This window comes from Eucalyptus grandis, chromosome 6, assembly GCF_016545825.1.
Source record: "Eucalyptus grandis isolate ANBG69807.140 chromosome 6, ASM1654582v1, whole genome shotgun sequence".
In the NCBI taxonomy this organism is placed as follows: domain Eukaryota; kingdom Viridiplantae; phylum Streptophyta; class Magnoliopsida; order Myrtales; family Myrtaceae; genus Eucalyptus; species Eucalyptus grandis.
This window is the reverse complement of record NC_052617.1, coordinates 12,985,171-13,001,103: the sequence shown is the minus strand read 5'-3', so window position 1 is coordinate 13,001,103 and position 15,933 is coordinate 12,985,171. Positions and strand designations below refer to the sequence as shown.

Sequence of the window (15,933 nt, the reverse complement as noted above, 5' to 3'; positions counted from 1 at the left end):
TTGCCTATTTTACTTTCCCATTTCCCTGTCCAGAGCCCGTAGAATTCGAGGGCAGCGGTCCTCGTTTCACACGCACCGGATAATTACAAGGAAGAGGCAGGCGAGCTTTATCGAGTTAAGAGTAGTGACGTTAGATTCTCGACTTAGGGAGAAGTTTTCCTTTCCTCCGTTTTTGAAATACCTTATCGACTTCGCTTTTCCTTTCCTTTTCTTTTATTTATATCTCCCCCCCGTCCGTTCCCTTCTTTTTTTTACTCGCAAGCGTTCGTTTGATAAAGGGAAAAAAATGGAGGGCGAGAGCGACGTCCTTGTTTGAATTCGCAAGCAGGGAATTTGGACCCACGAGTAGGAAAAAAGGAAAGGGAAGGAAGAAAGAGAAAAAAAAAAGGAGAGAGAAGAGAAGAGAGGATTCGCCCGCTGTCGCTTTTGGGTTCTCAGGAGACTATTGCTTCAGTCGCAAGTGACGGTGGCTGCTGCTGCAAGTACCAAATCTCAAGGCCTTCCAATAGCGGTCCTCTTCGCCGGTAAAAATTCGTGCTTCTTGACTCTCTGTCCCTCTCTCTCTCTCTCTCTCACGCTATCTTTGGTTTTGCTGCTTCAAGATTCATTTCATTTTTTAACCAACCCGGCTGATCTTGGGATCTGGTATCGAGTGTAGCGCCGTTTGATCGTTGGGGCTGGCTGTCTCGTTGCTTCGCTTGCAAGCGCCGCTATCCTCGGCGCCGGGGGTTTTCTGCCTCGTGGGTCTTTGTGTTTTGGGGCGCGCGAGTTCGAGGCGAGCTTCTTCCACAGGGTTTATTATTTTAACTGTGTTCCCAAGAGAGGTTTTAGCTGCTTCTGGTGCTCTGCTAATTTGCATTCTGGTGCTGCCGCTGCTTCTGTGGTGTCCTGAGGCGCTTTGCTGAGAGCACCCAAAAAGGAGGAAGAGCGAGCCCCGTGTGTTGTTTCTTCGTGGAGTGACATCTGAGCTCTACGCATGCACGGTTGAGCTCCTTGTTTTCGAGGTCTGAGGATTCGTTTTCGGAGGAGCATTGGCGGAAGCAGGTAATGCTCTCCCTGCTTCGTTTCGTCCGTGAGATGCTATTTGGCATGTGGGCGTGCAGGTTTCTCCATACGAGTTGATGGGACCGTTGGCCTTGATTTGAGCTGAAGATCAGAGTTGAATAATAACAATGCTGAAGCTTTTTCCAGGGATTTTCCTGAAATGGGTCTTCCTGGCCTTCTCTTTGTGTTCATTTCTATGTCTGAAAACCACAGCACAATCTTGTGATCCAAGTGATCGCTTGGCATTGAAGGAATTTGCCAGTAACCTCACCGGCGGGTCAATTATTCCTACTTGGTCCGATGATCTTGTTTGCTGTAGGTGGGATGGTGTTTTCTGCGAGAATTTAAGTAACTCATCAACTTCCTTTAGAGTTACTAAGTTGAATCTGTCGGACCGAGGCCTCAAAGGCTCCGTGTCTCCCTCCTTGGGCAGTCTGAGTGAGCTGAAATTGCTCGATCTCTCGCACAATCATCTCGAAGGCGATTTGCCTTCTGAATTTTCGCTCTTGAAGAAGTTGAAGTATTTCGATTTGAGCCATAATATGTTGTTGGGACCAGCTTGGGGAGCATTATCTGGTCTTACATCCATCCAATCTTTGAATATTTCTAGCAATCAGTTCACTGGGGGTTTGCTCGAGCTTGGGGATTATCCTAATCTTCTTGTGTTCAATATCAGCAACAATTTTTTCTCTGGAAGCTTCAATTTTAATGTCTGCAGTTCATCTAACAGTATTCGTGCCCTCGATTTATCGTTGAACCATTTGGTGGGGGGTCTCGATGGCCTGGAGAAGTGCGGGCTGTCTCTTCAGCAACTACATCTGGATACTAATTCCCTTTCTGGCCATCTCCCAGAATCTTTGTACAGCATGTCGTCTCTGGAGCAACTCTCCCTATCTGGGAACAACTTCTCAGGTTCATTGAGCACGAACTTAAGTAATCTTTCTAGCCTCAAAGCCTTGATTGTCTGTGGAAATCGGTTTTCGGGCCCTTTTCCTGACGTTTTTGCAAACCTTAAGCAGTTAGAACAGTTAATTGCACATTCAAATTCATTCTCAGGGCTACTTCCTTCAAGCCTGTCTCTCTGTCCAAACCTTAGAGTGCTGGACCTCCGGAACAATTCTCTCACTGGCCAAATCGATCTAAACTTCACCAAGTTGTCTCGTCTCTCTACAGTTGACCTAGCCTCCAATCATTTCTCTGGCCCTCTTCCAGATTCCTAGTCCAGTTGCCATGAGCTGAAAATTTTAAGCCTTGCCAAGAATAGTTTCAGTGGAGACATCCCCGTAAGTTACGGAAAGCTCACATCCCTCTTGTTCGTCTCTTTGTCAAACAACAGTATCATTAACTTATCCGGTGCTTTGTCCGTGCTTCAGCAGTGCAAAAATCTGAGCACTCTTATCCTCACAAAGAACTTCCACGGGGAGGAAATTCCGGAAATGTGACCGGTTTCAATAGTCTGATGGTTTTAGCTCTTGGAAATTGTGCTCTCAGGGGTCAAATCCCTGTGTGGCTATTGAGTTGCCCAAAGTTACAAGTTCTTGATTTGTCATGGAATCATTTCGATGGAAGCATCCTTTTTGGATGGGGAAGATGGAGAACTTGTTTTATTTGGATCTGTCGAACAACTCTCTTTCTGGGGAGATCCCCAAGAGTTTAACAGAGTTGAAGTGCCTTGTCTCTCCAAACTCTGTCTTGCCAAATCTCACTGCTTCTGCCGGAATCCCTCTATATGTCAAGAGAAATCAGAGTGCAAATGGCTTATCATACAACCAGGTCTCGAGCTTTCCTCCCTCGATGTATCTGAGCAACAACAGACTGAATGGGACTATATGGCCTGAAATTGGTCAGTTGAAGCAGCTTCATGTCTTGGATTTGAGCAGGAATAACATAACTGGAACGATTCCTTCTTCCATCTCAGGTATGGAGAATTTAGAAGTGCTGGACTTATCCAATAACAATCTTTATGGATCGATCCCAGATTCGCTTGAGGAGCTCACATTCCTCTCGAAGTTTAGTGTGGCCAATAATCACTTAACAGGTCCAGTTCCTACTGGGGGTCAATTTGGGAGCTTTACAAGCTCTAGTTTTGAAGGGAACCCTGGGCTTTGTGGATGAACTAGATTCTCCGTGTGATGTAACTGATAATATGGGGATGAGGCCTAATAGTACGTCCGGGCCCCAGAATAAATTCAGCCGTAGAAGCAGCATTCTTGTTGTAACAATCGGTGCTGGGATAGTGGTTTCACTACTGCTGGTTGCCATTTTGCTGAAGATCTTGAGGAGGGACGTCAGCGATCATATAGATGACTTGCATGAGGAACTAGGCAGGCCTCGTAGGTTATCTGGAACTCTTGAATCTTCCAAATTGGTGCTCTTCCCAAATTCAGACTGCAAAGATCTTACAGTTGCGGACTTGTTAAAGTCAACAAGCAATTTCAGCCAAGCGAACATTATTGGCTGCGGTGGATTTGGTTTAGTTTACAAAGCTAATCTCCAGAATGGCATGAAAGCTGCAATCAAGAGACTTTCTGGGGATTGTGGTCAGGTCGAACGGGAATTTCATGCCGAAGTGGAGGCTCTATCAAGGGCTCAGCACAAGAACCTTGTTTCTCTCCAAGGTTATTGTCGCCATGGTAACCATAGGTTGCTGATATATTCGTACATGGAGAATGGAAGTCTAGATTACTGGCTGCATGAGTGTAATGATGGAGGCTCTGTTCTTGCATGGGATGTCAGGCTCAAGATAGCTCAAGGAGCTGCGCGGGGATTGGCGTACCTGCACAAGGTTTGCGAACCAAATATTGTCCATCGAGATGTGAAATCCAGCAACATACTATTGGATGAGAAATATGAGGCTCATTTAGCTGATTTTGGCCTCTCAAGGCTGCTTCGTCCCTATGATACTCATGTGACTACAGATTTGGTCGGAACTTTAGGGTATATTCCTCCAGAGTATAGCCAGACATTGACAGCCACCTTCAGAGGCGATGTTTATAGTTTTGGTGTCGTTCTTCTGGAGCTTCTTACTAGTAGAAGGCCTGTGGAAGTTATCAAAGGCAAGAATTGTAGGGATCTGGTTTCTTGGGTGTTTCAGATGAAGTCTGAGAAGAGGGAGGAAGAGATCATTGACCCGTCGATATGGGTCAAGGATCACGAGAGGCAGGTATTGGAAGTGCTCAGTGTGGCATGTAATTGCACTGACCGAGATCCCAGGAGGAGACCCTCGATTGAGCAGGTCATGTCGTGGCTCGACAGGGTTGGTATTGAGGGTTCTCCAGGATCCTGACTCGATTGCCTCTCTTTGCAAACTGAAGAGGATTATCCATGGACATAATACATGTGAAGCTACAAACTGTTCCTAGTTCCTGCAATGCTGGGATAGTGTCGAGAGGCCATGTCATCACAGCAATAACAGGAAAAATCTTTGGCTATGCATACTGAAACATCAAATCTTTTGTATCTTTAGGTTGTTTCGCGTTTTATATTCTATAAATAAGAAGTTTCCCCCAGTATTCTTTGCATCAGCATATGTTCCTGCTCATGAAAAGTTAAAATCTGTGTATAAGAGTTACTCAGATCAATTGCGCCTAAAATTTGACATGGCGGTCTGCATAGCATTGTGTCAATATTATCTATTCTCTGTATGCTTGAATATGTACAGGGTCTAATATCATTCCTCCGAATGACTGCCATAACTGTTGGACCGTGAATATAAAGAACGTTATGATTTATGAAGAAAATGAGCCTGTCCCTCGTAATCTGAGGATTTTTATACAGCTAAAAGGACAAGTACACTTTTTAGGTTGAGGAGCAGCATCGAGTAGACATTTTTTTTTTTGAGTGTCCCTTCAGTTGGATAATATTCAGACACTGAAGGTGATTGGAACTCTGAGGCTCAATGGGCTATGCAAAACTTGAAAAGGAAACCTTTCTATAGGGTGCTGTTGAAGTTACCTTGGGATGGTGTCAATTTACTTCCTTTGGAAGAAGAGAAATGCAGATTTGCATGAAGGGGTTAACTTAACTCTTTCAGTTGACAGGAGTCATTGAGGATGTCTTATGTGCAGTCATGGTGCGACTGTCTCTGTTGAGAATAAGCAGTCAATGTTATCAGCTGCGGACGCAGTGTGATGCAGTTATCAGCTGCGGACGCAGTGTGATGCAGCGAGTGGAGGAATTGGGCCAACTGATTGCTTGTGAGGTTACTGTGAAATGACTGTGTTTGTTCTGTGATGCGGTATCCTGGGTTGTTGGCCATGGGAAAAACTGCTAAAAAAGTCTTAGATCTATTGTATTGATTGACCAATTCAATTTTCAACCTTTCAATTGAATTAATTTAATTATAAATATTTTCACAAGAGTATCAATTAAGTCCATCCAATTAATTTTGACCGGAAATTGGTGACATGGATGTCTTAGTTGGAGCTACGTAAATATTATAAATGTCATTTATATTTGAGGTATATATTATTCATTACATGAATAAATTTCATTTAATATGAATAACTTTACCAATGTTTCTTACTACACAAAAATCATAGTAGATATTACAAATACCCAACCTCATTGCCATAAAATTTAAGGATAATCTATTTCATTAGTTGAATACATTTCACTTAAAAAGGCATATGGAAGAACGCAATAAAGATGATAATGAAAATAATCTAAAAGATATATCTTGTCAAAATAAAAAAAGGAAAATGAAAAAAGATATATATTAAAATATGAGTTATTATTATGTGAATAAAATACACTGTATAAGAACATGTCGCTTAAATTTAAGACAAAAATCAAATTAATACAAAAGTATTATAAAGATATTATCTTATTTCGCATGGGACTTTGTAATTTTTAGCTTATCAAAATAATTTATTTATAAAATAAACGAAATTGAGAAAATTCAGCGTTTACTTTATAAATAAATCTTTATAATAACATTAAGATAAATAAATCATAGTGAAGAAAGAAAGGAATTCTTGTTAGTGGATATGTTATTCCGCCTGAAAAAAAGGAAAAAAAGAATGATTAATCCCACAGAAAGCCTACTCAGTATACCTGTAATGAATTTACTCTTAATTTCTGTTAAATTTTATTAAAGTTGAATTACATGATAATTGATGGGTTATAAATTTGAGGTTTCATCATTCGTTTGTTATATGTGTACTAATATGTACATTTCTGTGGTATTAATCCAATTTTATGGAAACTAACAAAAAATAAATTTGTCGCACACAAGGATACTAGTTTAAGACTTTTGATGGTCATAAATTTAATTTATGACAAATTTATTACAGATGTACTGGTTTAAAAGTTTTTATGGTATGAACCCAAAAACAAAAGAAAATAATTGTTGGGCTACAATTATAATTAAGCAGATATCGGGGGACCATCTTAGCAAGAGCCCAAAGTCCAGGGCAAGTGAAGAGTTCGCTCCAGCTGCGAGCCTGACTTCTGCAAGTCCATCGAGAGACGGCGCAGCGAAAGCGGTCGTGGAAACCCTCCGAACATCACTCAGGTACAATCATCTCTTCGATCGCGAACATCGCTTGCGCTTTCCGCTATTTACATCGTCGCCGTGTTGTCAGGTTCGAGAAGCGAGCAGCTCTTCGTTGCGCCTGGCTGCGATCTTTTGCCGGTGCGATTTTGGGTATTACGTTCGTACTGTTGCGGGTGATGGGACCGAGCTGGGGTGGAGTCGTGAGCAATGACGTGTTAAGTGCTGGTAGTCGTTTGTTGATTGAGGGTGAGTTTGAAATGCGGTGAGTGTGAGCTGGGGGCGCGGGTTTCTTAATGTGAATGGCGAGCGCTGGAAAATTTGTGTGCGCACAGCAAGTGTTTGGTTTAATGTCTGAAAGAAACTTGGTTACACAGGCTGTCGATGTGATTTTTTATGAACGGATAAACTGCGAGGTAATGTAGTTGCTCTACCGAATGTACTTTTCTGATGAAGTATGATCTTGGTTGTAGATCACGTCGGAATTTCATTTAGGACACACCCATTTGCCACTGCTACTCCTACCCATTTAGAATTGAGGGTTCGGAGATGGCAGGTAAGGTTCAGACGTTGTCTGAATGTTTGGCTGGGACGTTGATGTCGCATATATTAGATTTTTGTTGCTAACATAAGCATGTCAGGTTAGTTGTGCCCTCTGTGAAATTGGTGTCATTCTTTAGTCGATGGCGGTCATTAGCAGTGGAGTAAGCCTTGAGCTGGCCAATTGTGCATATACTATTTCATACATTTAGTGTAGCTATGAACACCTATGACATTTCATTGGAGATCAAATCGAAGAGTCGAAAGAATACTGATTGAAGAGTGTTGATAATTTACTCCAGTGCTTCCCATGGCCAGTGGCATGCAGAAGCTTAGTCATGTGAAATTGTGTTTGCCAATTGTTCTTGTCACTATTTTCTTTGCCATGTTGTTCTCTCTACTTTATTTTGAGGATATGCTGTACGATTCTTTTCTTCAGAAGGGCACAAGGTATAAATACTATGCTTTTTTTTCTTGGAAGAATTATTGAGCAAGTAGTAACTCTAGTGTATGTTCTGCTACACTGTGTTTCAAGTGTCTTCACGTTAGTGAGAAGTCTCTACTGAAGCATTGTCAAAGCATTCATTGATTCATAGAATGCGTGATATGAGACCATGATATTTGGTTGCTGATTTTTCTTTTATTGGCCAAGCTCTAACTGGATACATAACAGAGTTCCCACATTTTTTTTTTGGGAATGTCCAGTAAAAGTTTTAGAAAAGGGATCAACCTCCCTCTAGGACCTGACACCAGGAGCTTCATCAAGAACCGAAAGACAAAATGTACTAATGAGAGTGTCTACTTAGCATCTGATTCAATAGCAATAGTGGACGGCTCCTAGGGGGTCAGAAGGGGCCTTTACTCAGTCTATATTCAAATTTTCTTAGTGATTTTCCAATGATTTCCAGCTTCTAGCTCCCAATGTATTCCAATCCTGGAGAATATTGAGCCTTTTGTGGTATTATCAGAGTGACCTGAGGTTAATTGGGGTGAAATCTAAAATAAACAGGCTGAAGCAATTTGAAGATTGAACATACTATGTTATTCTTCCTCAGATTGATGCTCTTTATTGGAGATGTTCTACTCATACCAATCATGAGTGGTAATTTGGCATCAATTGTAGACAGAATAACATTTAACTGCCCTAATTGGATAACATTTACTTTCTTGAACTGCTTTCTGCATGCAAGCCATGTTTAAATGATCAATGGCACTGCTTTGGAATAGCAAATTCATATTGTGGGCATGTTCATATCAATTCAATAATTCTAGAACCCTCGAAAGGATTGAAGCAGTTCTTTCATCTCAAAATTTTCTATTGTTTTCTTTAATTTTTGAAGTTATGTTGAAAAGCTATGATTTTGTGACTCCATCTGTGCATAGTTTGATACTTCAGTTCAAATTCCTTGTGGATTATCACTTGAAAGGCTAATTCACCGTGCTTTTGAGGTAAAATAATTTTTAATTTTTAATTTTTAATTTTTAATTTTTTTTATGGTCCATAGAGAAGCTCAACAGTTGGGCTGATGGCTGGTAAAGCTGCCCAATCTGTGGTGAAGACCATTGCAGAGTACCAATACCCGTGGCGGGAGAAGTTGGTGAAATACAGGAGCGAGCTGTCCAAGGGCGTGTGGGGGTATTGGGAGTTGGGAGCATGGAAGCCACTGGGAATCAGCGCACGTCGCCGAGCTAGGCTACGCAAGGAAGTCCTACTTGCAGGTGAAGATTGGCCATATGACCCTGAGAGGAAAGAGATGAGAACCAAGAGGAAAGGGCACAAGTGCGACAGGATAGCCGCCGAGAAACGGGAGAACACCGCAAGACTGATGGAGAAAATGCCGGATTTGTTGCAGGCCTACAAGAAGCGGAGATGGGAGAAGAAGATGAAGGAAGAAGACAAGAAATAGTCACAATTTCGTTCAGTCTTCTCGCTTCCCGGCTATTGTGATGTTAGCTGTATGGTAAAAATCTTTGGTGATAATAATCCTTGCTCACTCGGATCCAATTTTGGCCTTTTATCTTGTGTTTTCAGATTTATAGATCAAATTAACTGAATGGATTAGGCGTAGGCTTCTTGTCATTTGCGAACGAAATGTTCGCCCTTTTTCTTAATCAAAATGAAATTTTTAATTCGGATCATGCTTACTGTGTGGTGAGTAAGGCAAAGCATTGTCTTGATGGTGTTCCTAAAACGCACGAGACATTGGATCCATGTTCTTGCCTCGGCCTTAGGCCTTTCTAGAGGGCACTGAACTAGGATCGGGAGACTGCCAAAAGGACCGGGCCATTGTCCTGTCTCCCTGATTTTCAGCTTAATCTCTGCTACGAGACAAAAAGTAACCGGGACAAATCGTTTGAAGAGAAGAAGAAACATGTGTCGAGCACATGAAAATCCACCACCATGGCATTAAAAGTCCATGCATGCTCAGGCATGTCCCAGGAGAAAGCGCCACGTGTCCGATTCTTGCCATCATCCGGTCACTAGACCTTGCCACCTTTCAGTCTTCTGTGCTTCCAGCGGGCGGTGGCTACATGCTGACGTTATATTTCCAGGACGTGGGGAGGAACGAGATGGGGAAGGCAAAGGGAAAGCGGACAGACGAGCTGAAGAGAGATGGCCAATATGTTCAGGGCAAATAGAGCTTTCCTCAACAATAGCTTCAGGGCTTCGTCCAGAGACCCATCTTTCTATGTCCAACGCACTGTCCGGCCGTCAAGGGCTTGCTTTCTCTCCTCTGCTTTTGAACGTGCAGAAGTATACTTATATATTTCTTTCCTATCCTCCTAGGATTTTATTTCAAATAGGATATCCTAAGTGATGTGGTGAGTTTATCCTTTGAATCTCAGGGCAGCAATGCTGTGGCCGAAACGAGCCCTGGAGATCGTGGGACAGGGATCCCGGAAACGGGGTCTGACCCGGCGAGGGACGGGATGTACGAAGCCAAGCAAGAGGCCCTCGACCCCGATGAGGGCCGGGCCAGTGCTGTGACAGGATATATGGCCGACAGAGCGAGGGACGGGCCCGAGAAGGCGAAGGAGATGTCCAACAGGGTGGGCGAGACGACCAAGAAGACGATGGACGGCGCCTGGAAGGCAGCCAGGGAGACCACCGAGGAGATTAAGGAGGCGGCGGCGGGCGGCCGCAGTCACAGCGAGGAGGAGGAGAGAGGGCCGAATCATGAGAACTCGGAGGGTGACGAGAACGTGGACGATTTGAGGAGGCGTGCAGGAGGATACGATAAAGCGGAGTGAGAGTATAAAGAAGCTCTGAATGCTGATTCTCTTGTTTAAATGTAACTGAAAAAACTTTTGTAATTTCGAGTCTTGAATTAAACATGGAAGAAACGTCACTTCTGATCTAATATTTGTTGAAACCATAAAGAAAGAGGAATCCTCGTGATTAATGATGGTGGTTATGTTGCGCTATGTAATTGACAAAATTTCTGGTCATTTCTCTACCATCAAAATCATGAGTTGCCCTGACGATCTTAAAGTTGTAAGACAGGCCCGGTCCGGCCCAACATTAACTGGGCCTCAGTAAAGATTCCATGTCCTCCTCCCTTGACGGGCCAAATTTTCGGTTCAACCCCGCCCAATGAGGAGGTCTACCCTGCAATTATATAACTAATTTATATAGTTTTAGGAATCTGAAAAAAAAATTAAGCGCTAAAAGTAAGGGAGAATATATGAAAATTGTCAAGGATCATGACAATTAAAGAAAATGATTAATGACAATTAAAGAAAATGATTAATACCACGAAAAAATCCAAAATAGATATACTCGTGATAACTCCAAACTAATTTTTTAACTACTAAAAATCATAAACCGGTACATATGTGATAAATTTACTTTTCGTTAGTTATTGTTAAATTATTGAGTTAGACGGGTATATTAACTTGGGATTTTACCATATTTTCCTTTCTTTCTTCTAGAAGAATGCTTTTGAAATTGCTTCTCTTTCTTGTTTGGACAATCACAAGAAAAATCTCTATGGCCACATTTGATTTGGAGGCCTTGCCAAGCATCCTATTGCTTTATGAGAATTCCTGGAATGCTTTTTTCCTTAGGCATAATTCATCAATGGCTTTGTGAATCTCTTGTTGGATTTCTTCAAGGGAAACATGGATTATCCAATTCTTTGATTGGAAATATTTGTCAACCATATTGCCAATTTATTTTGGCATAGATGACAAGAAAATTGGTTTGAGAGCTGGATCTCAACCAAGGGCATAGTAGAGCTTCATCATTTCTTGGAAATGTTGATCAAGATCTTTTCGCTTATAAGGATAATATTTTCTCTCAAAGAATTATTTCCCTTTTTGCTCTATGAGGTCCTTTGCCCTACCGATAAAGAAATGGTGGAGAATGTGAATCATTTAGAATCTTATGCCAAGAAAATATTTGATTTGTTGGAGCAAGAGCCAATCACTAGTCTAACAAATTGCCTATAAATCTGGTAGTGAACTCTAGGAGAATATACAACTAGTCATTTTCTAGATTAATAGCTTTGGTGTTCATCTAGGTATAGAACTCTTGTAGCCTAGCATGTCACTTGTGATATGAGATATCATCAAGTGCGCACGTGAGATTGAAGGTCTTATTCCCAGAATCGATATTTTAGAAGGGAAAATCTATCATATTTTCTTCATTTTCTTCTTCAGGTTGCATCATGAAGCTAATGGGGGCTTGTTCAAGAACATGTTGAGCCTACTCATCATCCATGGAAGCGGATGACAAAGTGTTTAACTTAGACCCAGAAGCTTCAAATATGAATCTTGTATAGACTGGATTTTGTCACAACCTATCATGGCGATACTTGTCTTAACATGTTCTCTCAGAATTGACTCAAGGGGGTTGGAGATCATGTGTGAAGATGGAGGGTCAATTGGTGGAGACTCAGGCTGTTTAGATTTTGTCGGTTCTTTTGTCAGTTTGGCTGCAGTTTTTATTTTGCTAAGAACCTTTCTTTGATGGCTCTCATGTCATGTCTACGAATAGGAGTGGTCTAGTTTAAACTATAAAGTAGAAATGGAAGGGATGGAGTAGTGGTGAAACTTAAAGGGAGGAATGAAGATTTTTCCTGTGAAGAGGAAAATAATTGATCAAAGATAGAAGTAGAAGAAGAGGGGTTGTGATTCCTCTCTTGGCTTGTTTCGAGTTCCTTGATCTATTTCTAAAGTCTTTTTACTTCAATTGACTGACCATCAAGGAATGTTTTGGTCTTACTAACCCAACTTTTATTTTTTGTAGTTTCATCCAGTAAAATTGAAGAAGCTTGTTTTGGATCACCGAGGTATAATCTAGCTGTTGATGGACATGATCTAGTTGAGTTTTGACTTCTTCCACTTCGGTCTGGACTTTAGCCGCTCAAGTTTTGAGAGCATTAAAGCCTACTTGTTGTTTGAACCTCAATATGGTAAGTGCCTTGTTCTAGACTAAGCATTTTCCATTTGCCAATTTAGGACAGATTCCAAGGGACCAAGATCTTTGGTAGTTCCATTAGAATTACTTCCGGTGGGATTGAGAATCTTGGGTTGATTAATGTACCCAATTGGACTTGTGAATTTTTCCAAAGATGAAAAATCAGACTCGTTAAACATGCAAATGCAGTAAGGGGTAAATGGCTTAAGGGGATTTGTTTTTGTTAATTTGCAGAATTGAAAGATGTCTGGATCACAAGTTGGATTTTTCTTGGCCGATTTGAGGATAGGTTTGTAGAATGGTTTAATAGGAGAAAGAGGTTGCGGTCTTCTCTTCGGAGGGTTTTTTGAAACCAATGATTTTGATTTTTGGGAAAAGCCATAATACACCAAAAACTAATATATTCCTTCATCCTCTCTAAGTGGCCCAATAGAAGGGTCCTTCTCCTAACATTTCTGGAAGAATGGATCTTTGGATTTCCCTTTTTTTCGGAAGGACTATCATCAACATTCAGATTTGGTATCATACAGAGTCGACACTAGTAATCTACATCCCATGGATACTGCCTCGAAATAGGGTATTTGAAATAAACTATAGGATGTCCTTCATAATTGAAGGCTTGTATTTCAAGCTTGTCTCCTTCTGAGCTTTCTAGTTTGTCTATAACATATGGGCTCATGGTAAGGATGGTTGGAAAGATAGAATTTTCTAGCTTCTCATGAGAGGTCCATTTTAATGACTACAGAGCCATCTTTGTTTTTAGCGAACTTCGATTCTATAGCTTAAATGAGTTTGGAATTTTAATGGAGCTTTTCATGGTTAGTCACCTAGGTATCAGGAGCTTCAATAACTCGAAGCAAGATATTTGTCTAGGCACATGGATGCAGGATGGTGTTTGATTATTGTTGACAGAAATGAATAAAGCTTCTTATGTGGAAGATAGCTTTAGATCCAAGGTGTGATTTTGGACTCAGTATGAAGGGCTGCAGCAGTAGAATCAAAATGGGAATTCAAAATCGATATTAGCTTCTGGTCCAGCCAAGTATATCAGCCGCCCTTGATGCTGGATTCAAGCACGAGGAATATCCTGAGTGGTCTCTTTCTGAAGTTGAGAAGATGGCCATCGATCCCGTTCAGCTTGCAAACTTGAATAGAGGGATGGATGAAGATGATGAAGACAATGATGAAGAAGGCTAAGTCAGCATGGTGCTTTGGTGCTGTTTGTTGATGCAAAACCATTAAATGTGTTTGGATAGAGGCATAGACACCTCACATGCTAGACTTTGGAAACATCGTCAAGACAGGGTTGAAACTGACTAGTTCCAAGCTACTTTAGGAAGTTCATAGTTCAACGTGTCATATTGCATACATGTACAAAAGCTTGTGATGATCGTCACATGGTGTTATCATCAGTTAGCTCACTATTATCATTGCCTTTTCATCCCTTTTCGGTTTGTAATGTATTGACGCCATCAAGTCTATTTCATGTTTCAATGCATGAGTGCTGAATCTTATATTTGCGTAGCCATCTTTCCTTGTACTCCTGTAACAGGAAAAATAGGAAAGCCCAATTTTGCAAGGGAGTTGAATCGCGGTGGCCTTATACCATTACACATTGTGTCGACCACGGGGGATTTGAAAGTCACGAGGGAGCTTCTAATAGTAGGCCTTGATCTTTGCATGATCGAGAACAAAGGTGGCTGGACACCGTTCCACTACGTGGCCATCAAGTGTAGGGTCAAGTGAAGAACCTAGCTTACTTAAAGTAAACACCTATCAAGTGTAGGGGGCAGGGGTTTAACAACCACAACTATTCATCATCGCTAAATTCTTCCTATTCCACCTCCTCGTCCTCATCGATCTCCCCTTCTTCCTTGCTCCAGTTGGCGGCCTTGACTGAGTACACCAGAGAGTTAGGATCGCTTTTGAGTTTAGGATTCTTGGCATCCACTACTGATCCACCCTCAGGATCTACGGTGCCATTCCCAAGCGCAACCTTCAAACATATCGAGGTACATCATATTCCGGCACAGGACCCTCCCTTCGCCCATCATGATAGTGGCGATACCATGATCGGTACCTATGAGGCACCTTTTCGGGTTCACCCATGTCAACCCAAATAGTGGATTTTATCATTACATACTCTAATCCTTCAAAGTGAGGGTGTATCGGAATATGATAACCTACTTCTATGACTTCTTTCGGTATACCAAAATGCACGGGAGGAGGGGGAGGTGCTGCCATCTAGGTACCCGAAATGTTGTCCCACAACGGGGTGAGACTACGTTTCAGCAAGTTCTACTCCTTAAGACCCGATTAGGAAGCCAATACACCATAAACGCTACCTAAGCCCAAATAGGCGTCAGAGAACTTACTTTGACCTCAGTTTCTTCAAGCAAGTCAGTTCAATTCATAAATGTTGACTGGTACATCATCCACTCAATTCAATCAGATCGACTCATCGATCAATCAACTTGGTCGATTATATGTCATCGAGACCATCGCACGGTCACCTCGATTAATCATTCTCAACTCTTAGCCATGGCCTAATAGGCACAACCTAGACTAAGTGGTAATCACGGCCCCACTAGCAACTTTTCTATATTTGGTGGTCATCACGGCCCCACCTGGCAATTTTCTAGGTTTAGTGGCATCATGGCCCCACTTGGCACTTTTCTTAAGTTTAGTAGCATCACGGCCCCACTCGGTAATTTCTTAGATTTATACCTACATTATCTAATTTTTGGTATAAATCCTCATAATCTCAAATTTCGCTCAATTACCACAATCCGGTACTCAATTAAATAAACAGAGAGCACCACATTAATCAGCACGAAATTCCGGTCACCAACCATCCCAGTTGAATTTCCAAAAAATAAAAAATAAATAAATAATTACGGAAAATAATAAATAAATGCAATAAATCCAACTTAGGGCCGTTATAGCCTAATTGAAAGTCGAAACGGACCCGGAAAAATTCGAAGTTTTGTTCAATAATTAATAGCACGAGTCTACTTGCTAATGTCACTAACTAACCACCTAACATGTATCGGCAGATAATTAAATTAACTAATCTAATCTAATCTATCCACCTAAACCATGCTTAATTAACCTAATCAATCCCTAATCGTAATTAACCGACTAAGTGAGAATTAGTGAGTTCAACTCACTTGTTTCGCGATCCGTCCAATTCAAAATGTCGGGAATGCAACGGGGACCGATTATCTCCAAGGTGGGCCTAGCTTTTGAGGCCCGTAACCACCTCAAAACAGGCCTTGAAGTTGCTAGAATACCCACTTCATCAGCCTTTGTTTGTTGCTGTAAACAAAGAAAACAAAGGCTAAACAAGACAAGTAAGACTGGTGAAGGCAACAGTAAAGCCGAGCAACCAACAACATGAGCTCACGGTGGTTGGACAGGGCTTACGGCGGCC

General features: G+C 41.6%; 2 protein-coding genes and 1 pseudogene across 5 annotated transcripts; all 3 read left to right on the top strand.

Annotated features, from left to right (window-relative positions):
- The first annotated feature begins 900 nt into the window (after positions 1–900).
- On the top strand, positions 901–4,644 carry LOC120294634 (annotated as a pseudogene).
- A 1,803-nt stretch (positions 4,645–6,447) lies between these two features.
- Positions 6,448–9,158, top strand: LOC104448472. Of its 4 annotated transcripts, none has more exons than XM_039315118.1 (3): positions 6,448–6,559; positions 6,630–6,679; positions 8,584–9,158. In XM_039315118.1, exon 3 carries the CDS (start codon positions 8,605–8,607, stop codon positions 8,983–8,985), a length of 381 nt encoding a protein of 126 aa, XP_039171052.1. In that variant the 5' UTR covers positions 6,448–6,559; positions 6,630–6,679; positions 8,584–8,604; the 3' UTR covers positions 8,986–9,158. The 4 variants fall into 4 exon arrangements, with proteins under 4 accessions (XP_039171052.1, XP_039171051.1, XP_010060601.1 ...); XM_039315117.1 differs by having other exon boundaries at positions 6,630–6,787; XM_010062299.3 differs by lacking the exon at positions 6,630–6,679.
- A 534-nt stretch (positions 9,159–9,692) lies between these two features.
- Positions 9,693–10,330, top strand: LOC104451520. The gene is made up of 2 exons (XM_010066159.3): positions 9,693–9,833; positions 9,926–10,330. Exons 1-2 carry the CDS (start codon positions 9,693–9,695, stop codon positions 10,328–10,330), a joined length of 546 nt encoding a protein of 181 aa, XP_010064461.2.
- Positions 10,331–15,933: the final 5,603 nt, after the last annotated feature.